At 37.4% G+C, this 25,223-nt stretch overlaps 1 protein-coding gene across 1 annotated transcript; it reads right to left on the minus strand.

Annotated features, from left to right (window-relative positions):
• Nucleotides 1–1,047: 1,047 nt before the first annotated feature.
• Nucleotides 1,048–24,797, minus strand: ppp1r9bb (protein phosphatase 1, regulatory subunit 9Bb). Its single transcript, XM_065253614.2, has 10 exons — nucleotides 22,997–24,797; nucleotides 11,937–12,069; nucleotides 11,502–11,622; nucleotides 11,296–11,400; nucleotides 8,119–8,254; nucleotides 5,865–6,008; nucleotides 5,677–5,730; nucleotides 5,327–5,556; nucleotides 4,396–4,486; nucleotides 1,048–2,519 (listed from the first exon to the last, which is right to left on the minus strand). Exons 1-10 carry the CDS (start codon nucleotides 24,380–24,382, stop codon nucleotides 2,478–2,480), a joined length of 2,442 nt encoding a protein of 813 aa, XP_065109686.1. The 5' UTR covers nucleotides 24,383–24,797; the 3' UTR covers nucleotides 1,048–2,477.
• Nucleotides 24,798–25,223: the final 426 nt, after the last annotated feature.

A 25,223-nucleotide genomic window follows, 5' to 3' on the forward strand; every position in this document is an offset into this window, starting at 1 on the left:
TATGACTAATTGGTTTTATGGGCAACATTGTGCAGTTAGACCACTTTTGTTCAGGCAATATTATGTCAAAATGATGCATAACACACACACACACACACACACAAACAAACACATACACACATTTGTTGATTAAAATGAAAATGTGGAAAACATTTACACATGCAGTCTTAATTACAATTAGTAGTGTGCATGTTTGGCTGGAATCGTTTGTGATTGATGTTTTTTTCGAATGCATACATTGCTTGTTTCCTTATGTAATTGATCATATAAAATCCTTGTTGTTTTGGTACCATATAGCACAATGTTGCCCTGAGAGTCAACAAACTAAATTCTGGGTCAGGTGTGGTGGGGGGATAAATTGTATGATGAATATTTTATTAGTGACCCCCAAAACGTGTTCAAGTTAAACAAGACTTAAAGGTGCCAAACAATGCATTGAAATCTGTTAAATTGTTATTTGATATTTACACAGAAGGTAACTTTATTAAGTGCAAAAATTATCCAGAAAAGTTTTTACATGTCCATTTACAACCCTAGGATTTGTCCTTTGAATGAAATGGTCAATTATTACCTTATTTGGAAGGGTCATGAATAATAATATTGAGCTCTGCTCTGATTGGCTCTGCTCTCTCTGAGGCTCATGCCAGTAACTCACATTAGTAAAATTGTTGGGGCGTACACCTCGACAGTTGCATCGCAGTTGGTGTTATGTTGAAATTGGTCTGTTTTCCAGTGGTCTTTTGTGTGCACAAGGTTTACATAAGGAGGAGAAAACAAAGCGTTTTAGCCTCACAATGTTATTACCATGTACAGAACTCTTATTATTCATCTATGCCCAGTGATTTCAACTTACTATTATTTTTCTTGACATATTTGACATAATATCACAAGGAATATGTATGACATCATAATTTAAATCGGGAGTAAAAAGCAAAACTATTTCTATCTGTCAGTATCGGTAGATGATCACAGAAATGTTCAATTAGTGCATCCCTTATTTTAATGTGAAAGCTTACTGTACCACTTGAAGACAACCAAACCACTTTTTTTTACAAATCCACAATTGACTGTTTATTTCATAAAACCACATTAACAAACCACATGAGTGTGCGTTCCATACAAGTGTTTGCACTGAAAAAAAATTGTTTACATGCCTCATTGATTTATTTAGTCTTTGCTGAAAGACTTAACAGTGACACTAAATACTACAATCAATCACAATCATTTATGTTTTGGGTTCCTTGCTATATCTCACATCAATATGTTCACATATTTGTAATTTTGTATTTGTAATCGTTGCTGTTGTATTTGTAATGACTTTCAGCAACTTGTATTGCAGCTAGTGTGAGAACCTTCTGGTTTTGTTACACTGAACGATCAATGAGTTCGGTTTCAGGCAGCAGTATAAAGATTTATTCAAACTATTGTGAGCCCAGCAGATCAGACCCCCTTAACTGTTTTTAAACATGAACAACACTCAGATAAGAAAAGAAAGATAAAAATATACACATGTGGGCACCAATTTCATAATCCTGTCTGGTATGGTTCAAAAGTACAGATCCACCGGAAAATACCGGAAGCCACTACGGTTTTAAGGAACTGTAAGGACTTGAACACTTGGGAGTGAGTGAAACACTGGAGTAATACTGAGATAAAGGCAGCAGTTGGTTTTTAAGGTTCAAGTCACCACAACCGTGCACAAGAGGTACAGTATAGTGTGGACTACTATAGGTAGAGAGGCATCAGGAAATTAAAACCTTTAAAAATGTGGCTATACAGTAAAGAAAGGCTAAGCTAATTATGTTACTCTTTTAATAAACACAAAATCTTAGCTGTAATACTTCATCCTTATAGAGTGATTCAGACTACCTAGTTAATCACATCCCGACCACTTCACCAGAAATTATGCTTCCTATTTAATGTTAAAATATGGTTTTTAGACAAATAATACTGGTGTTGTTTCATCACACGAAAAACGTGGAAATACAGTAGGATAAAAAAACAAAATAAAACAAAAACAAGACTTTTATGGTACAGCACCAAGGCCCATGTGTCCCAGTTTCAGGAGTTAAAGTTCAAGACAATGCTGAAAGAAAATCCACTGTGGTGTTTTGTTAATGAAAGATCAGCATTCATAAAAGTAGTTAATGTAAAATACATGTTTTGTTGTTTAGATTTGGGTTACTACAACTTTGGTAAAACCTTCAATGATGACCGAATCGGTATATCTATAGATACATATATAAGGTTAATACAAAGAGCAAATACTGTAGAGAAAAATAATTATTCACAATACTAAGAATAAGGAAATGGAAATCTACAAAACCATAAAAATCCTAAAATGATGTTGTGAGGTTGTAAAACTCTTTTAACATGTGTGGGGTTTACTGACTATAACTAAATGAACAACATTATAGATTCTCTCCTCCGTTCCAGTACATTTACACTGAAGTAGTTACGATTTCATCAGGTGAACTTTACGATGGATCCGCCGTCTTCAGTTCCTCAACTTCTGTTACCTTTATACAGAGACATTTCATATCATTGCTTAACTTTTATGTTATCACATATATGTTAGCTATTATTATTATCATCACAATAAAGTAATGAAGTATTTAAAATTAATACAGATCATTACTAAAGCATTTACAGGTGCATCTCAATTAATTTACATTGTCAAGGAAAAGTTCATTTATTTTGGTAATTCAACTCAAATTGTGGATCTTGTGTATTAAATAAATTCAATGCACACAGACTTAAGTACTTTAAGTCTTTTTTCTTTTAATTATGATGATTTTGGCTCATATTTAACAAAAACCCACTCAATCTCAACAAATTAGAATACCTCATAAGACCAATAAAAAAACTTTTAGTGAATTGTTGGCCTTCTGGAAAGTATTTTCATTTACTGTACTCAATACATGGGAGGGGCTATTTTTGCTTTAATTACTGCCTCATTTCGGCGTGATGGAGGCGATGTGGCACTGCTGGGGTGGTTTGGAAACTCAGGTGTCTGACAGTGGCCATCAGCTTATATGCATTTTTTTGTCTCTTGTTTCTCATTTTCCTCTTGACAGTACCCCATAGATTCTTTATGGGGTTCAGGTCTGGTGAGTTTGCTGGCCAGTCAAGCACACCAAAACCTTGGTCATTTCACCAACTTTTGGTGCTTTTTGCAGTGTGGGCAAGTGCAAAATCCTGCTGGAAAATGAAATTGGCATCTTTAAAAAGCTGTTCAGCACAGGGAAGCATGAAGTGCTCTAAAACGTAGTAAACGGGTGCAGTGACCAACACCAGCAGATGACATTGCACCCCAAATCATCACAGACTGTAGAAACTTAACACTGGACTTCAAGCAACTTGGACCTAGGACCTTGGTTTCCAAATGAAAAACAAAACTTGCTCTCATCTTACTTTGAACCACTGAACAACAGTCCAGTTTTTCTTCTCCTTAGCCCAGGTAAAATGCCTCCGACATTTTCTGTGGTTCAAAAGTGGGTTAACAAGAGGTATCCGACAAATGTAGCCTAATTCCTTGACACGTCTGTGTTTGGTGGCTATTCCTTATGAAGTTCACCTAATTCTTGAATAGATTTAGCTTGACAAGCCTCTCAAGTCTGCGGTTCTCTTGGTTGGTTTTGCATCCTTTTCTTCCACTTAACTTTCTGTTAACATGCTTGGATACAGCACTCTGTGATCAGCCAGCTTCTTTGGCAATGAATGTTTGTGGCTTACCCTACTTGTGAAGCATGTCCATGATGGTCGCTGTGATTTCATGAAGTAAGATATGATCCTAGATCGACATTTATTGTAGGTCATGGATCAACGTTTTAAACGAAGATACCCATAACTCAAACTAACTTCCCTCAGTTTCGTTCACTAGGGTGTACGTCATTACTTACGTTGTATGAGTGCCCACTATACTGGCGGAACACTTGAAGTGGGTTCAAATGAAACCCCTAAGCCCTTGATCACATGGAAAATGGAGACCGCCCCTCCATCATTTGAACTGTGCAAAGCGCGAGCTGCTGAAGTGACATCACAATCGTGTTGCATTGTGGTATATGGAGCTGCCTGAAGTGTACATATGAAGTAGACTCGCTCCCTCTGTCAAAATCAAGGGAGCCAGGGTCTGTCCATATAAACTTCCCTCGTTCGCTTGAGGAAGTGGAAGGCACATCAAAATGGCAACAGGGATTCCCCAGAGGGGAAGTGTTTAGGGAATTTAAGCCAAAATCATCAGAATTAAAAGAAAAAAGACTTCAGTCTGTTTGCCAAGAATTGATTTAAAACAAGAATTACACAATTTGAGTTGAATTACTAAAATAAATGAACTTTTCCATGTGATAATTTATTGAGATGCACCTGTATTAAAGGTATTTGTAAAAACCCTACCTTGTCTTGAAGTTCTGTTTCCTCTTTATGTAAAGCCTCAGTTTCTTCTACGGTGTTCTGCTGTGCTGTTTTCTTTAGAAACTCAATCTCCCTACATGTGACAGGACACAGATTGGAACATCAGTTTAATATTCCATCGAATGTGTATATCTTTGTATATCAATAGTTGATGCCTATAATAATGATGTAAAGGTCAAGACACCTCTTCAAAGAACATATTAAACTAATATGTTGCTTTTGCTTATGTTCATTATGACATCTCCCAACAAGCAATTTTGCGTTTGAAAGACGACGTCTAATAGCTGTCCTTACGCAGCCCAGACGTCACTGATTTGGGCTGGGCTCTCCAAAGTGTTGAAATCCAGAGACATGAGCAACAGAGGCATTTTACCCCTTTATGCAGATATTGTGTTTAAAATGACTTACTGTGTACTTAAACATAGTATGCATTGTGACAGTGAGCTTTACGAGTTTGTTATATAATAGTATAAATTCACTTAAAGGTTTAGGGTCACTTAACTGTAATCTTTCTAAAGAAAAATGCATAAATGGATCAATTAGTTTTAAATACAAAAATAGAATTGTGTTAACATATTAATTTTGTTAATTACAAAACTAAAATATAAAAAAAAGTTTTTGAAATGCATGGCTTGGACCAAATAATTAAGAAAAACAGCCAATAAGAGCCTAGAATATGAGATTCAACCATAAGAAGCTGCTTGTGAAAAGTTTTACCAAACGCAGGCAAGGGGTGGCTTTAGTTCAAATACTAATTCCCATAGTAACATTCGTGTTATTTAAAAAAATTAACGTGTAAGTGACTTTAAACTAGAACTGTAGTGTATGAGCACAACATGTAAGCTTTAAAGAAGAATCCTGGGTTAAAATGAATTGAGGCTTTCGGGACGAATGTGTATGGGATTTTTCTCACTTTTGCTGATATTCTTTAATGAGACGTTTGGCTTTGCTGTATTTTCGCTCCAGGGCCTGATACTGGGCCTGTGTTTCTTTCAGGTGCTCGTCCACAGCCTGGCACAAACTTTGAGCCTCCATCCAGTATCCCTCCAGCTTCTCCATGCGCTCCCGGTTCTCTTGCATGTTACGCTCCATCTGGGCCTTCTCCACACGCCAGCGCTGCTTCTCCTGTTCAGCATGATTCAACTTCACACATAGATACAAACAAAAACAATTACATTCTCACATTTTTGTCATACAATAATGAGATTATTATTGTATATTATTATAATTTTTTAACTGTTCGGTGGAAAATAGTCATTCTACCTTCCGCTTGAGCTGCTGGATCTCAGCCTGAGTCACAGCATGTTTAATCTGCAACTGTGTAGAAAGATTAACACAGTTTTGACAAAACAACTACATGTAGGTGGAAGCAGGGCAAACTTTCAATGTTTTGATCGCATTTGATAATTTAAGTAAAACTGTACTGCACAAATATAAGAACCAGATCTTACCTCTTTATATTTGTGGGTGAGCTTCTCAGGGTCCACTTCCACAGGTGACAACATGTCCTCATTCTCGGCCAGGTCAAACACCTCTATGGCACTTGGGTATGTGGGGCTCATCTCATCCTCTTCATCAGTGCCGTAATCACCACCCTAAAAAACAACAACAGAAGACTCTAAACCTTAACAAATGCTGAATCTAATGAAAAAATTACAGTCCTGGATGCTGCCTGCACAAAAGTCATGTTAATTCCTTTACTGAGCTAATTTTTTTATCATTGTGCAACGCCAGTGATCGCTTATAGATCTGATTACTGTGAATACAGTCTGACACAACACTATCTCACTATTGAGATATGGCCGGCAGCGTACTACTCACTAACGGCGAAACTATGGTAATGCATAACTGTCAATCAGTGGCTGTGGGCGGGGCTTTATCAGTGTGACATCACATTAACAACAGAAATAAAAAGCTATGTCTAATGAGACTGCTTTGGTTTAGTGGGAATTAAAAAAGAAGCAGTGGGTGGATTTTTTTCATCGTATGATGGTTGTGTTCACACACTGCTAACACAAATGTATGTCCAAACACCTTGTAAAAGTGAATTTTGCATAATAGGTGCCATTTTAAACCAAAATATTTGCTCTATCCAAAAGAGACTGCTGACCCAGACCTGCCTGAAACAACTCGATCAGTCACGGCCCCACGTATCTACGTCACTGTGAGGAAATATTTGAATAATGCAGCCCAAATACGTTAAGTGAAAGATATTGCTGCTGCCACCACCATGTCGTGGAGATGTTGTGTGTTTCTTTGCAAATGCAAAAGTATTTTATTTGGCCTTCCATGAGTTTTGGCCTTGGTCTTTGTAAAATTTAACGTGTGATAAAAGTGTGATATAAAAAAATACTATCTCTGCAAAGTCAATTTTGAGAAAATCTAAGTTAAGATTTTTGAGGGTTCAAAAGCAAAATCACCACATCCATACCTTAAAATCACTGGTAAAACTATTTAGCACACACACAGTCAAAAACAATACTATAATATATGTTCAACTTTTTTCTTTCTTTTATTGTTTGATTGACATTGAGACAGACAGCTTTAAGATCTACCAATACAGTCTCCTGAAGATGCGTATAAATAGCACGAAGTGTAAACTCGTGCAATACATACGCCAAATTCCACTTTGGCGTGCATATGATACGCCGGTCCTTCCCATTCACTTAAACTGTGCATCTTTTTTTGTCGTTTTATTTATTGGTTTCTCAATTTTTTTCTGTTTTTAAAACCATTTTCGCTTGGGTTTAGGGTTAGATTTTAGATTTGCTTAATGAGGTTATTTAATATACAGGTTTCTCCATGTTTTTGTCCATATTTAAGCCATGGTCGCTTGGAGTTGGGGTTAGAGTTGGGGTTTGGGTTAGGATATCATTTTTATATAATAAAAAGTTGTTCTAAACCTAAACACAAGGGAAAATGGTAAAAAAAATAGCAAAATACTTGAGAAAGCAATAAATAAAACGACAAAAAAGATGCACCGTTTAAGTGAATGGGAAGGACTGGCGTATCATATGCACGCCAAAGTGGAATTTTGCGTATGTATTGCACGAGTTTTACACTTCGTGCTATTTATACGCATCTTCAGGAGACTGGGCTGGATCTACTGTAATGTTACACATCAGAGGTTTTGTCCAACATTTAACAAAACATTCACTTAAGACATAACAGATTATAATTCTTGTCAAAACAGATATTTTTAAAACTTTATTTCTGTGTAGATGTCTATATATTGGGGTCGTGTGCTTGTGCATCTGTGGCACTAGTCAGTCAGCACAAGGAAGATCGTTTTCATGTCTTATCTCTCTTAATAACTCTTTTAACATCAAGCAAGTCCTGCACTCTATTTTTTAATTCCTGCATGTTTTAAAACCCAAACCAAAATCTTTGTATAAGATTAAGCATTTAGGATGGTACACCTCTCAGAAAACATTCAAATAAAGATCATTTTAGATTTTTAAAGAGACTTTTTTTAGACTTTTGCCTCTAGCTCAAAATTAGACGGTGAGCATTGCAATTTATTTTGCCAGCACGGGTCACATATGTAAATGTGAACATGACCAGGCAGAGAAAAGCAATAATAATGTACTGTATGTAACAAAATAATGTTTTTTTTTATTTTAAACCATGTTAGCACACTGTATTGCACCAAAATGTTATTTTAAAATAGATGATATGACTCCTTTAAAATGTATGCATACGCACCTCTTCTTCATCCCCCATGTAGTTATTGTATCGTTGTTCCATCATCTCTCTCTGCCAACGTTCCTGTTCAAGGGTTTGCTGGATGAGTTGAGCCACTTCACTCTGCTCTCCTGGTTTCTCTCTGCCAATTATAAACCTGAAAACAGGAATATTTATCATTCTAATTTAAATTCCTACTTTAAAAGAGACATTTAATTCTTTATCATGTCATTTCCGCCCTATTATGTTAGAGCAGTTGCATGATGTTAGTAACATAGCATCTCTATGGTATTTTATCACAATAATTTTCTAGTCCTTTAGAATGAAATTTTCCTTTGTTTGATATGGTGCCTTTAAGTCCTATGGAAATGCCCACTTTACATTTATTATAAATGAGATTTGCTGCTTATAGGCTGTAAGTGCACGTAGGACGTCTTACTTAAATGTTTCAGATTTCTGATGTGTATAGTAGTATCGTCACATTGTAACGTATTTAAACACACATAAATCTTGCTATTATTCATTAAATTATTGTAAATGTAGACTTGTTTCAGACAGTATATTTAATATTCATGTATAGACCACAGATCTATATAAATGATTGGTGGTATAGACACATATATTAATTTTAAAGCACTTTTAAGAAGTCTTTATTTTAATGTAGTAAGGCTATGAACTCTAACTCAAGTGTGTGTTTAACTTTATTTTTCTTGTTAAATATTTTGGGTTTTTAATGCACTTGATAATAGAGAATGAACTTCATACAGAGAGTGAGAATTAGGATGCCATTTCACTTAATGCTTTGTCTCCTCCGTCCTCACGAATTTTCTCGCTCGAATCCTAGGGTGGAGCTAAGACGTAAAGCAAGGAAGCGAGGATTCACAAATAAGAATTGAGAAGCACCCTATGAATAGTGGACAAGGCAACGCTCAATATAAAAGTCCCGCCTATCAGTTAAAATAAATGTTGTTTAATTGTGATTTTACAGATTTCTGTCTTTCCCCATTCAAGTAGATAGGACTTCAGTCATGCATGACTGAAATAACTGCCCGGAGGCATTGCAAACATGGCCGCCTAGTGGAGCAATATTGTAATGATGTCCTATTGTTTCTTTGCTTTTGATAGGCTCTCATAAATCCCTCTTTGACTTTCCTCTGTATTTATCCCTCCTCTATTTCATTCCTCTTGTCTGATCCTACGCTGTGCGTGTCTGGTCCACACAGTGTGTCTGTTTTCAAAAAGCCTCTCCTTGTTCTGCTTCGCCCCTAAAAAACAATAATCTGTCATAATACGATCTAGTATTCTTCTCCTCTAAATACAAGCTTTGTAACACATCATAATTACAGCTGTCACACTTAACCCAATTTGCTGAATGATGAATGCATGAGGATAAAAAGCGGGGAACCCAACCACCACATGTGTGCAAGTGTGCATATTAAATTTCTTATGGAGCCATTTGAATGACTACAACAAAAGAAAAAGATATTGTTTTTCCTTACCTAAACTTTATTTCTTAAAGGAATAGTTCACAGCAAAATGAAACTTATCCCAAATATTACTCACCCTCCAATGATCCAATGGCTTTCTTCTTTCAGACAAACACAGTCAGAGTTATATTAAAGGGCACATTTTACAAGACTTTGAATTGGCACTTTGTAGGTGTGAGCAAAAATGTGCCGTTTTTGGGTGTGTCCTTTTAAATGCAAATGAGCTGATCTCTGCCCTAAATGGTAGTGCCGTGGTTGGATAGTGCAGATTAAGGGGCGGTATTATCCCTTTCTGACAACACAAGGGGAGACAGTTTTTCACATGCTTGCAGAGTATGATTTACTAAATAAAGTTACTGTGTTAATCTTTTTCACATTTTCTAGGTTGATAGAAGCACTGGGGACCCAATTATAGCACTTAAACATGGAAAAAGTCAGATTTTCATTATATGTACCCTTTAGAATTTAAATAATATTTCTTTTTAGCTTTATAATGGCATTGGATAGTGCCCTATTTTAAAGCATTTAAAGCCACGCTAAACAGTTTTTGCTCTTTGCTCCCCCTACAGTTTGGAAGCGGAATTGTCCATTCCCACTGACGTAAATAATTTAGCCTACTGCAGCAAAGCTGGCTCTGATTGGATTGTAGATCTGCCGTAAAGCAAGTTTTTGTAGTTTAACTAAAGGAACGCGACCCGACGGTTGGAAACTTCTTTAGTGTGGTTTTGGCCGATAGAGGGCTGCAAAGCGAATGTGAAAGTGCCGTTCACCCAGTTTCGAATGGATGAACGACTGAAACTTTTTTGGAAACGTTATTTTAAGGTAATAAAAACTATTTGTTGTTGCTTTAAAAGAGATGAAGCGATGTATTTTGTAACGCAGGGTAAAATGTCAACCTTTCATCGGCCATTATAAAGTCTAAAATATAAATGTTTCCTTACAAAAACTCATTGCATCAATTTGGAAGACATTTAATAATGATATGGATTAGTTTTTGATGGATGCACTCTAGAAACTCCATTTTTAGAGTGTGGGGACGCTTTCGGGAGCTTTAAAAATGGGGCACTATCCATATAAAGCTGTAAGGATATTATTTAATATTTAATAATTTAACTCTGTGTTTGCCTGAAAAGTAATATACACCTAGAATGGCATGAGGTTGAGTAAAATATGGGCTAATTTAGTTTTTTGTAGAAATAAGATGTACACTATACAGCTACAATCAAAGTTGCATCAGAAATAAGACACAAGTGTACGACAGTGTGCAGCCTGGCCTGTTTTCACACAACGCCTAAAGTGCAAAAGCAATGGTGCTCAAAATAAAGGTGTAAAAATAAAGCTGTAATGGGGCAGAGTAAGATGTAAAGCCTTTAATTACTTTTGTGTTTATTGCTGCCTTCAGGGAACCTCTTACCAATTCAGAAGTTATAATTATGAGGTGATGCACATTCACAAGATTTTGGCTTGGATGGAAATTTTTGTAATGTAATTTTTATATTTGCCTTTCTAACAAACACAACTTAGATATACTGGTGCTTTGAAAAGAGCAAATGATTAACAGTATTGGAGTAAAAGTGGAGTGAAAGTGACGTATTTGCCATTTTTTGGTAACCCATACCCCTGTACTTGGAATGCAGCTAATGTAAAATCGATAATATAACAAGTGTTGGAAATGGGACTTAAATGAAATTAAACTACAAAGAAAGGTTACCTGACAGTGCCAGATGTGTTTCTTAATACCGAGGCAGCAAAACTTTGTGTTACACCGACTAGGCTTGTTCCATCTACCTCCACGATCAAATCATTCACCTGAATCCTAAGTGAAACACAGGAGAACATTGTGACCAGTCTGAATAATGAGATTCAGTCATCAAATCAAGAGATAAGCCTGGGTGTGTATATGTGTGTGAGGTTTACCTGCCATCCCGATGAGCTGCCCCTCCCTCTGTGACAGTCTTGACAAATATACCAAGCTTCTCAAGACCCATGTCAGCTCCAGCACCCATCCCAATAATACTGATCCCCAAACCCTCATTGTCTGTTGAAAGTCAACACAAGATGGATGCAAACTTTAACACAATAACATAGAGCGGCTCCAAAACTATACACTTTGGGTCACAGTTTGGGCTACAGCAAAATATGTATGATGGCATTGAATTAGATCAAGGGGCATCTGCAGATATGTGATGCTAAATACTTTATTTTTGTTGTCACTTTTCAGTATAAATTTAGATTAAACACTGCCATGCTCCTGTTAGTCTTAGTGGTCCTTAAAAAGGGCGATTCGCCCTATTGCCATGCACCATTCATTCATAACTCTTCCCACCATCCTCCCAACTTTATGTTTCAAACCTTTTTCCAGTTCAGCGGGGAACAGGTCCAGCCTTTCCACACGTTTCTCCAGCTCATATTCAGCAGAAGCGGCCATGGGATCCACGTCATCGTTCCTTCTATCATAGTCCTCATTGGAGTAAGTTGTGTAAACCTGAAATGTTGAAGAGCAGATATTGATGAGCATCTTTTTCTCTTCATGAACAAACATGTATGGTTCTAGAAGATCAGCACTGTTCATGTTGATAATGTTAAAATGTTTTTTTCACTTTTCATCGGGCCACCTTCTGTATCCACCACCACTATACAGTAAATATAATCATGGTTTATTTGCTTTCCTAAAATCGAATGCACTAAAAACCCTAAACCAGTTTTTAGCTAACACAATATAATGCGATTTAAAGCAGCCCTCGGGTTACCAGAACAACACTCGACTGTTTCTGGCATGATGCACTGAATGTGGTGCGTAAGTGTAACTCTGTTGAAAGGCAAGCTGTGTGGGCAGAGCAGGTGAACCCACATTAAATCTGCTCTTGTGGCTTCACTGTAAGTTTTATATAATCTTTTTTAATGTGAGCACAGCAGGGCACATTTTCAAAGCTGCCATAAGCGGCTATTTAAGACGTCTTGCTGATTTGCCCTCTGCAAAAACGCGCCCTCCAAAGACATGTCAGCCAACCCAATGTCAACAAACCCAAATACACAAAATGACTGATGTGCCTCGAGGATTCTGACTGGTTAATATCTGCACTCTTAATACTTATTACAATTATAAAAATATCACTATATCTGTCAGTTATTGTGTGCATTATCTATTAATATTGGGTTGCTTTAACCCATAGTTGGGTAACAACAACAACCCAGCATAGATTTATTTTAGTGATACACCAATACTAATATTCAATTTAATTATTTTAGAGATACACCAATACTAATATTCGACTGATTTATTTTACGGTTACACCAATACTTATATTCAATTGCTTAGAACAGTGGTTCTCAACCTTCTTTGGGTCAGCGCCCCCGTATTCATTATCCAGGTCCCTTGCCGCCCCCCACCAAAAATGAGCGAAATATCTTTGATGAATATATGCTGAATAACATTCTTTCTTGATAAAATAATAATAATGATGATGATAATAATATGCATGGTGTTATTTTCCTTCTTTTTATTAATAATATTATAAAATTTCAAACCAAATGACAGATTTGATTTGATCATAGTTTCACAGACAGATAAAAAAGCTACATGTAATTACAGACCCAAATGCAACCAAACTCCATATTGACATCGCTGTTGTTTTTGAATAAATATTGAGGTGAGTCTATGAATGGATTAGGGGCTGTTTTGGGCACTATTTTTATTACAAATATTAATTATTCATATTATTATGTTTTATTTTATAACATTTTGATTCAGAATAAAAATTCATTTTTTTTATTCTAGATCAGATTTTTTTTATTACCGTTGTGGAGACTAGTAGTCCTGTTCCTATGGCCTAAATACTGCTGAGAAATCTCAAAACTAAAATAATAAAGCTACCAAATTCACGTAATATAGACCATTAAAGTGTAATTTATAGCCGTGCGTAAGCTGTGCGTAGCTCTGCGTTGCCTGATGTGCACCTCGCCAAAAATGTAACAACGTATCCATTGTACGTGAACCGCAAACGCTGTGATTGGTCTGCTAGAAACCCTTCTGTCATGTAATTTTTTTTAGCAAAGGTAAAAACAAAGATGTGAATGTATAATTGCAGGTCGATGTAACAACAACGCAGAAGTATATATGAAAACTGTTGCGTTGCCAAAGGTGTCGAGGCTACGCCATGGCCTACGTAACAACTATAGTGAGCGACACCTTGTGTCATTTGGCGACGTGTTTTATAAATCGTGTAATTTTTTTATTTGATAAAGAAAGCAGCATTTATATTAATGACACATATAAATGAATACAAATACAGGATAACCCTACCGCTTCTGCCTCGCATAATAATAACTAACACCGGTGGGCTCAAATATGGAGACGAAATGTACTGATTGCCTGTGATAATGAATGTGATATTTCCCAGCTTGTCAGCGAACTATGGCCTTGTGTAGTAAATGCTGCTCCATCTGAAAGCAGGTGATGGCGATTAACTATCAAGGAACCGGCTTCACTTACAATATGCCCATGACAAGCCCAAGCAGACAGTATTTAAAGTTTGATATAGTCTTGCCTTGATTTTTGGTGTAAACTCGCAAACGCCCTCCCCCCTTTCCAAAATCTTGCTTTAACCCCCCCCAAACCTCCTCTGAACGCTCCCATTTTATGTTTTAAAAATGTAACCCAGTCTTATTGTAAAGTAATTAAAAGAAATGAGATGCACCAAAAAGCACAAATTAAAGTTATAGGGCATTAATGATGTGTTACAAGGATTTTACCATAAGCAAGGTATTTTTTAAGCACAATGCAATGCAAATCTGTAGATATGTTTTTACTTCACATGTGCACATTTATCTCACTCTCTCGATCTCTTTTCTATTTCTCTTGTCTTTCTTTGCTTTTAACTCTGCCAGTAATGGTGCTGACAGCTGAAAGGATACTGTCATGTCTATTAGACTTGTCTCCATGGTAACCTTTTATGCTTTCCACACTTTCATCTGACACCTTCTTAAACAAAAACCTGTTCTAAATGTATCAATTCTGTAAATGTGCAATCCTCTACATGACCACAGCATGTAAATATCATTTTATTGTACTTTCACTTTCAGTACAGGATGTACTGTACTTCCTGTACAACGATCCTTCCTTGATCTAATTTGTATTCAGGTTGTGGATAACTCAAGGAGATGTGATCCACACTCCAAACTGACAAATATCATCAAGTACAAATGAAACATCTCTCCTTGTAATGTTTTTTTAAATCAAAATTCATATATTAAGTGAAATCAACACAAATCTTATTGCAATGAAATCCCACAATGCATTGCAAGAAACCTAAAAAAAATTGTAGTTACAGTACTATAGTTAAGACCAAGAACATGGCAACAATAAAATAACCATGGTTTTGTGACTGCCACTGTTAAACCATAGTTACTGTAGTAAAATAACGATTTTGCCAAAAAACATTACTACAAAAAATAATTTTCTTAAGGAAAGCTTGGTAAAAATCTAACCAGTTGAGTCCAACCTTAAAATTTTTTCTTGTTAAAAACCTTGATTCACTCAGAAATTAGAGGTAAACATCTTGTTTTATGTTGACTTTGATGTGCCATTTTAAACAATACCTAGTCAGTTTTATGTCTCATGTCTAAAACACAATACAACTAAATCAATCCCACCTGCACACTTCTTCCCCATTAGAAAAACACCCCATGATGCATCACATAACCCTCCTAAGACCAGACACATGATTTAGTATGGATGGGTTTTCTGTTTTGCCCTGTGGACACAAACACAGGATTAAAGGAGGGGGGGAGGCAGTAGGTCACATCTTAAAACAGATGGTCAGGAACAGTCATCCTCTGACCAAACTCTCCAGCCTTAAATAGTCTACAGTATAAGGAAAAGTATTAGTTATTAGACATGCAGGTATTGAAGGTGGAGAAGGTGGAATGACATAAAACATAATTACTTAAATACCTGCCTCAAAATACACCACAGATCTTTCTTTATACGATGTTGAACATGGCCATTTGGGCTGCAATGAATAACCACTTCAAAATTAAAGCTTTGAATGTTTCCCCTTGTATGAGTCCCCTGGTATATAGTTTAGAGGTCCACATACAGTACTGTTCAAGCCAAGGTTAAATCAAAACAGATATTAGAAATAGAAGATTAAAATAACTTCAACAAAAGTTTTAAACAATGTTAATGTTTAATGTTGCATACCCCCTGTGGCAATGTATCATTTTCTTATTACTTGCAAAGTTACAATCTCATATTTGCACTACTGGACCGTTTAATACACTGCTGGTCTGTCTATTTATGTACTCCCTGTTCATTTGCACTACCGGACTACTTGTATTATTTCACTACTGTTTTGTATAGTTTAATTTATTATTATGTACATATCCATTGTAAATTTCTGTAATTATCTGGAATGAATTTCTATTATTTTTATAGTACACAGTACACCCACAGTAAATTATTTTCATAGTATCACCTAATCCTGCACCTATGCAAATGCTGATACCCTAAACTTTTTATACTGCTTTTGAACTTCTGGTTAGACCTAAACTGCATTTCAATGCCTTGTACTTGTGTAATGACAATATAGATGAATCTAATCTAATCTAATAATATGTATGGCATAGTTTGAAAATGACACTGATATAGCTAACAAAACATTCTTATGTTTAACCCATTATGTCCCACATTTTGTGAATTTAGCTTATATCCCCCAGAGTTAGATAAGTCCACGTTACTTTCTCATCTCCGTGTGTGCTGATGGCTGTGTCTCATATGACCTTGTTATTTGTACACGGTGTTACTATACAAATCACAACACATAAATAGGAAAATGTTTGCATTATTTTGTCACTTATTGGGAGCAGTTTGCTAGCTGGAGCCATTCACTTCCAGTCTTTGTGCTAAGCTAAGCTAGCGGGGGCTGTGTCAGACAGAGTTACAGCACGCACGGAGATGAGAAAGGTATGTACAGACTTCTCTAACTCTGGGAGATACGGTGAATAAGCTTAATTCCCAAAATGTGGGCTTGTTCCTTGAAAATGCCCAAGAGAAAAATATGTAAGATATAGTATATTACATGCAGAAAAAGCTATTTACTTCTTTGCATCCTGCTGAGCCTTAAATGGTGTGAAACTATGTAGCGATTTCAACCTGATGCACTGGGAGTTCAAATATGATTAATATGCACTTTCTATAAATAAACCTCAATCGGCTCTCATTATATATGATGAAAACTGCACATGCATGAGCACTGCCAGTTTGACTTGTATAAGCAGCCGTTCTCAGTTTAGCGGAGTGTAACAGAACTACCTTAGTGTGAGTACAGCCGACCTTCCCCGACTGTCTCACAGCAGCTGAGGTGTGTGGTGCTTCCCCTCTGTCTCACTCTCAGACAGTTCTGCTGTCTGTCTGCTCCTGATATTTCTGTCACCTGTCTGCAGTAATAACTCAAGACTCTCAGCTATATCTTTCCCCTTGTCATCCAAAACACACTAAACATCACTGACTGACAGACATGGAGAGTGATGTCAGAGACGGTGAAAGACTAATTTTTATTACAGTTTTTCTGAATTGCTAAAACACTAAACTCCAATCTCTGAACCAAATTAATAGCGGCCTAAACACATCTGTCAAATCATGCACTCTTTTTGCAAAATTCTAAACACAAACTTTTCACTAAAACACACATTTCACACTGCAATGCACTTGTTTTATAAATGCTAAACACAGGCAGGCAAAAGTTGAACACAACTACAACACTGTTATCATCGAGTAAACACAACAACTCAAAATTCTACACACTTTTATCTAATGGTATTTTTTACCTATTGTGTTGATTGTAAACAGTCTGAGAGGCAGATGAAGAGTATGAGGAAGAAAAGGACACCAGAGACGCTGCAATTGGCAAAATTTGCAGTTGGATTGCTGACTTTTTACAAAATACAAGTGCTGCTTACAGTAATATTGAAAACTTACTATTACTTGCAGTTCTTACAGTAAAGTATTCATTATATTCACTGAACTAAACTTGTGATTACAGTAATAGAGATTTTTAACAGTATTTGTCAAGTGTGTTGTTATGTACAATAAACATGTATTTTTCTGTAAGCAGATCTCCTGGATGTTGTGTTTTCCATTTTTTTACAGTTTTTCTGAATTGCTAAAACACATTTTTTGAAACCACTCATTTTCTTAAAACCTTAAACACAAATCCCAATTTTAAACAAAATTCACAGAACCCCTGACTCTTCTTGCTAAATCAAACAATTGCTTCAAAACCATTTCACTTGTACTCAAAATCAAACTAAGCTTTCAAATCATACACACATAAGTCTATAATATAAAACACTACAAAGCATCCATTAGACACTACCTTAAAAAATGGAAAACACAACATCCAGGAGATCTGCTTACAGAAAAAAACATGTTTATTGTACATAACAACACAATTGACAAATACTGTTAAAAATCTCTATTACTGTAATCACAAGTTTATTTCAGTGAATATAGTGAATACTTTACTGTAAGTACTGCAAGTAATAGTAAGTTTTCAATATTACTGTAAGCAGCACTTTTTGCACTGTATTTTGTAAAAAGTCAGCAATCCAACTGCAAATTTTGCCAATTGCATTGTCTCTGGTGTCCTTTTCTTCCTCATACTCTTCATCTGCCTCTCAGACTGTTTCCAATTCACACAATTGGTAAAAAATACCATTAGATAAAAGTGTGTACAATTTTGAGTTGTTGTGTTTACTCAATGATAACGGTGTTTTAGTTGTGTTCAACTTTTGCCTGCCTGTGTTTAGCATTTATAAAACAAGTGCATTGCAGTGTGAAATGTGTGTTTTAGTGAGAAGTTTGTGTTTAGAATTTTGCAAAAAGAGTGCATGATTTGACCAATGGGGTTTAGGTCACTATGAATTTGGTTCAGAGATTGGGGTTTAGTGTTTTAGCAATTCAGAAAAACTGTAAGGTAGTGTCTAATGGATGCTTTGTAGTGTTTTATATTATAGACTTATGTGTGTATGATTTGAAAGCTTAGTTTGATTTTGAGTGCAAGTGAAATGGTTTTGAAGGAATTGTTTGATTTTGCTAGAAGAGTCAGGGGTTTTGTGAATTTTGCTTAAAATTGGAATTTGTGTTTAAGGGTTTGAGAAAATGAGTGATGGTTTCAAAAAATGTGTTTCAGCAATTCAGAAAAACTGTAAAGGGAACATTTTAGAAGACTTTTTTAAGATGTCACATAAAACTTTGGTGTCCTCAGAATACACAAGTTTCAGCTCAAAATACGATATAGATCATTTATTACAAAATTTTTATAATAAATTATATATTTATGTTAAAATTGCCACTTTGTAGGTGTGAGCAAAAATTTGCCGTTTTGGGTGTGTCCTTTTAAATGCAAATGAGCTGATCTCTGCACTAAATGGCTGTGCCGTGGTTGGATAGTGCAGATTAAGGGGCGGTATTATCCCCTTTTGACATCACAAGAGGGCCAAATTTTTCAATAACTTATAAGTCAAACTCAGATTTTCATGAGATGTCACCTTTAAATTAAAGTATCAATACACCATAGTAGTAGTATCTATTGTGTTGAATGTAGTTGTGTGGATTTAAATTATTATTTATAATTTATTTAAATATTACATTCATAAAAATAGGTATTGCGCTTATTTGTTATAAAAATACTTTCACAATTCAACCCAATCTTTGTTATACAAAATACATTACTTAATTTGTTGCTTTCAAATTTGAGGAGAAATATGATCAAGATGTTACTTCACCTACCATCTCACAAAATGTGTATCATCTGGTAATGACAACACCGAAAAAATAGATCATAATGAAGGATCTGGCAACAGATGCTATACACACTAATTAGTGCCTTCATATGTTCAAATGTGATATATGCCATGACGGTGTGTATGTGTGTAAGAGGGAGAAAGACCGGAACAGAGAGTTAATGAAAAAACGATGGAAGTTCCTACATTTGGCCTCCAAAACGCCTCGCAAGGGGCACTGTCTGTTACAAGGACAATACCACTATTTATAAGCACTGCCAAACCACTGAGAGAGAGAGAGAGAGAGTGAGAGAGAGTGAGAGAGAGAGAGAGAGAAAGAGAGAGAGAGAGCGAGAGAGCGAGAGAGAGAGAGAGAGAGAGAGAGAGAGAGAGAGAGAGAGAGATGGAAATAAAAACAGGGAAAGAGAAAAAAAATATGAATAAAACTCAAAAGTTAGAAATGAACGTAAGAAAATCTATAAGAATAGCAGGTGAACTCAATGGGAATGTCAAAAAATGAATATAGGTTGATGAAGGACAGAGAGAAAGAAAACTGAGCAACTGAAAGAGGAGCAGTGAGAAAAGAAGAAGAAAACAAGAACAAAGTGGATAGTGTGAGATCTGCCTCTTAGGTCAGCTCTCCAGTCTAAAAAAAGAGAGAGAGAGAACGATAGAGAGAGGTTTAATAAAGACCCAACAACCCAGCCAACACAACAGGCCTTGTGTTTGACTGAGAGCTGTTAAATTCATTTAGAGAGAAACACTGTCCCAAATTCTGTCCACGAATGAGAATGAATGTAAAATAGCGACAGAAGGAGAGAGAGAGATAATGACACGGCCACTTACTGACCAACACAAAGGCAGCGGTAACTTGGCCGAGACTGAATGCTGTGTCTGCTCAGTCTGCAGCCTCTCTATGATCTCACATATCAGCCAGAAACGCACACAAACACACCATATTACAAACTCTACAGATTAGGAACAGCTGACATTTGCTGACAGCACATTTGCAGACACTCTAATCCAAAGCAACCTAAAGTGCATTCAGGTATGCTGCCTGGAATTTGAACCTGTGGGCCAGATGAAATAGCAACTACTTTTTAAGAGTGTTTTCAGAACTGTAAATCAATTGCTTATTTTCGAAACCAGGGGTTTAATGGCTACAATGTTGCAATTTCATATTAGTTCAGTTTGCATCCATAAGGCAATATTTCCAAACTAACCAGACTTTAATACAAGTCACATGCGAGTAAACTCTTCTTTAATTGGTCAGAGTGCATCTGTTTATTTTCTGTGATTCTGCTCAAAGTTGTCCCTCAGGATTGACAAACAGCAGCTATGCGGGATTATTGTGTGTTTTTTTGGTAACCGCTTCAGAGTTCGTTTGCAATCGGGCCGAGACCACCTCGTTCAGGTGGTCTCAGAGTGGTTGTTTTGGTGCAAATCTGAGCGCGATTGCCGATCTCACATATGCCTAAACGAACCGAACCAAGAGAGATAATGCACCAGATTAAAATAAACATTAAGTCCCCAGTGCAACTGAGAATAACATGCTAACACAATTGTAAACACAGTGCATTAGCAGTAAATCCTATTTTAACATTGTGGAATGAAGCAAGGAAAATCTGATGCTTCTCAGGAGCAAGGCGGAAAGGCGGGAAATGCTTTTGTCTGACAGTTTCATATCTTAAAACTATCGTATTTATTGTCGTAAGACTAGTAAGATTGCTATATTAATAACACTATGCAAATATAGTGGGATTTTCCGCATCTATGGTTTAAAAACAAAAAATATTTCACTGCTAGGGTTCTCCCAGCGAATCTCAGTCATTTCCACAACTGTGCATACATTCTATTTTAGGGGCATTTTATTGGACATCAGGTAAATGTCAGGTAAAGTTACACAGCTAATGTTACGAGTCGACATTTGAAGAAAAAAGAATATAGATATAACAACATCCTGATCATAAACACCAGCAGACCAGCACCAAAAAACAACATATTCTGGTCTTGCTGGTATGCTGTTAAAATAGTCCCCTTGGTAACTTTCAATAGCTGGGGACTATTTTCGGGCACTGCGTAATATCAATGCGCCTCCTGTAGCCAAGTTACGGCAGCAAAGTCCTTGATTATTACACCGGAATGAGAGTATAGTTCCTAGCCAAATCGGCCTAGAAAATCTCAATTTTTAATTTTCTGTCAGTCTTAGTACACAAAGTTACTTACAGAAGACTCAAGTTTTAAATAGGACAAATATTGAAACTCTTTGGTTATATTTGAGCGCGATGCTAATGGTCTAATCAGATTCAATGGATTATGCTAAGCTATGCTAAAAGTGGTAACGCCATACCCAGAGATTGGCTGAATGGATTTCAAAATGGTAAAAATCAAATGTTTAACTCTAGGGGATCTGGAAAATGAGCATATATATTTTTTAAAAAGTGGAGTATCCCTTTAAGGCAGCTTCACATCCATTTTAGTCTGGGACTAAGATAAGCCCTGTTTGAAACCACCCCAACATGTTCTACATAATAATTTTGGGCACAGTACGCAAATGTTCCAGACATACTATATCCACCATGTTTTCATTTTCCTGTGTGTCTTTACTCTGGTGTTGTTTATGAGAAACACATGTATTGCTACCTATTTCACTTAGTACACTTCAAAAAAGCTGCCAGACTTTTACATTCGGAGGCTCTTTCCCATTGCCTCATAAAATAGAAAAATATGTCTATCCAAAACATATTGAGAAATCTCAGCAGAAGCTGTAAACCATCTGGGTACTTCTCAGCTACAGTTTTTTTTTGGATGCATAATGAGGTTTTGGACATATTGAATGCATGCTTTTGCCTATACTATATTATAAAAAGTACATATAAAAACAGTAATAATAAAGGTGCCTAGAAGGTTCTTCACAGCCATGCCACAAAAAAAACATTTTTGGTTTCTCAAAGAAGCATTCATTCAAAGGTTCTTAGAAGAATTGTTTCTTATACATTTTAATAATCTAAAGTAACGTTTTCACTACAAAGAAACTTTTGTAAAACAGAATTATTCTTCAGATGTTAAAAATTCTTTAGAGACCCATTCAGCCAGAAATGGTTCTTCAATGGCATCGCAAAAGCGTGTGGAGACGATTCTGGAAGCAGTGACTGTCTATGTGAGGTATACTTGTTACCTCAGCAGCTGATGTCAGGTCTGGATGTATCCTGTTTGTCACATTTAATCGAAGAGAGGGAGGGAAACATGCTTGGATGCCAAGCCAAACTGGCAGCTTGGATTATTGTATAAGCCGTTGTATTTAACTCAATCAGTTGTACCGTCACAGTTGTAGTGTTGTCAAATGTATAAAGCTCATTCACTCACTCAGACCAACACATACACTCAACCATTTAAAACAAACAAGGCATAATTGTTTTAAAAGTTTTAAATAGCTTTAATATAAATACTGATAAATTAAAAAGTGATTGTAGGTCTCAAATTAAATGTAAATTTAACATTCTCAGATTATACTGGAACATCAGGATTCACATAAAATCCTCTGTGTGCTCCTACAGTGCAATAGTATAACATACTAAATACTAAGATATTTCTTAATTCATTTTGCAGAAGTTTGACTATGAACTCACCTTAATGGGTGCACAACTGAATTGAATCTTCCTGCTTGGGGGCGGCTCCTCTTCCACAGGTAATCCAGGAACCTCAGAGCAGCTTGACTCTGGCTCAAATGTCTCCTCTTCATCCTCCTCATCCTCAATCTGACTACCACCAGAGTCTTCCCCCACTGCGCTGTAGGCACTGATATCCACCAAATCAGCCGTAGAGTAATCCTCCTTCACAGTGCCATCATCATCCTTCTTACAGACTCCCACTGATGGACGTTCATGTCCTACAAGAGCATCCTCTGCCTTTCTAGTGTCTGCAATCCCAGCGTCTCTCTTCAGCACCTCTCCATTGGAAGCGATGTCTCCATTTTCCAAAGATGTACAGACACCAGCTGTAACAAGAGTACCTTTTGCCTTCGTGGCAGTGACTTCTTCTGTCTTATCAAGGGTTTTTGACTCAATGGCACTGGATTCATTTAACTCACTTGTCTGCTTACCCCTTGAGGACTCTTTGTCCACAGCTTTGATACTTTCCTGATCCTCAGAGGCTCCGTTGAGGCTGTTTAAACTCCCATCTTGTTCCACCTGGTGCTGTTGGTTAACCTCATCCTCCCTGTTTGACCCCAGAGGAAACGTGCGTACCCGTTTGGTGATGACCTTTGAGTTAAGCGAACCGACCCGGGCGGTGACCCCGCGCAGAGGGAGCGGAGGTGTGTTGGACAGCCGGTGCAGGTTGTTGCGTAACTCCGCGGCCCGCTCGAACACCGCGCTGAGCTGGCTGACGGTAGGAGACACGGCCTCGCCGGTGCCGCCGATCGCGTCCAGGCTATCCAACGACTCCGTGCTACCGTTAAAGCGAGCAACCACATCTAAACGCGACGCGTCATGGAGTCCCGCGGCGCGTTCCTTCTTCAGTAACACCCGAGTGGAAGCCGCCTGGCTTTCCAGATTCTGTTGCTCGAAGATCTTCCTCGTCTCCTGCAGCTTGGAGTACCGGGGCGACGCGTCCGTTTTGTTATCAAAGCGGTTGACGCGCTCGGAGACGCTGGATCCCAGTTTAAGGAGCGCGCTGTGGTCCACGTTCTCGTTCAGACTGCCAGCACGCGGAAGGCTGAGACGCACACATTTACCGTCGCCGTTCGCCCTCTGCGGGTCTTCGGCCTCGGTGGGTGAGGATGCGCCCATCTGCATGAACATGTTCTTGATGCGGTGCACGTTTGAGCCGTACGTGCGACCGCGGCTGGTGGGCTTCGGCTTGCCATCCCGAGCGTCGCCATTATTTAAAATGTCAGTCGCCGGCTTCAACGCCTGAATCCCTGCCGCCTCGTACGCGTTGCGGTGTGGAGAGGGGCTGCGAAGCGCGGTGGTGCTCGCTGGCTTAGAGGAGGATGAGGATTCGGTCTTCATCATGGTCTGTTAGGCTTCTCTGAGGCTGTGCAATAACAGCATCACTGTGTCGTTGACCCCAGCACCTCTTATGCAATGAAAATACCTTTCTGTTTGCAATTAACTGACAACGAATAAAAATGATTAATAATGCGCCCTAGAAAATGCAGAAGAGAATAGCGATCGAATGGCCATGAAGGCTTGTGGAGTCTCCATCAGCATCATGGCAGATGCAGCGCATCATCTGTCCACGGCATTCTCGCGCCGTGTGTGAAAATGCCGATAAATCACCGACGCATTCGTGAAAGAGAAACTAGAACAGCAGTGCGCCCTGGATTTTCACGACAGATTGTGCGTCTGTAATCCGCGTCATTTTGATCTCTTGATTTTCTCAGCTGCAGATTTCTGTCGTTGCCAGTGATGCTGCAGCAGCAGCAGCACGGTAGAGATACAGGGTCATAGAGCGCGTCTTATTTCGCACCATCTCAACACATTGATATTTATGGTGCCACGCAGTGTTGCCACAGACAGTGCAATTAAAAATATGAAAATAATTAATGCATAATACATGTATAACATCAAAATAATAACACTGTATAGATTATGTACACATCTAGATCAATTCAAACAAGTAACGTTACCCCCTATATATTTCACACGAGCAGACTGTAAAATGGACACAAGGTATGCATATGTCCAAAATATCAATAAAATACAACTTTCTTATAAATGAACCAAAAATGGTGAAACAAAACTATTGTCAAGAAACATTGCTACACTAATATACATTCATTTAAAGCCTGTAATGTGCAAAAAAGCGATTTGCAAATAAAATTATCAATTTAATGGTTTACATGCTGTCACT

The sequence above is a fragment of the Paramisgurnus dabryanus genome, chromosome 1 (genome assembly GCF_030506205.2).
Source record: "Paramisgurnus dabryanus chromosome 1, PD_genome_1.1, whole genome shotgun sequence".
In the NCBI taxonomy this organism is placed as follows: domain Eukaryota; kingdom Metazoa; phylum Chordata; class Actinopteri; order Cypriniformes; family Cobitidae; genus Paramisgurnus; species Paramisgurnus dabryanus.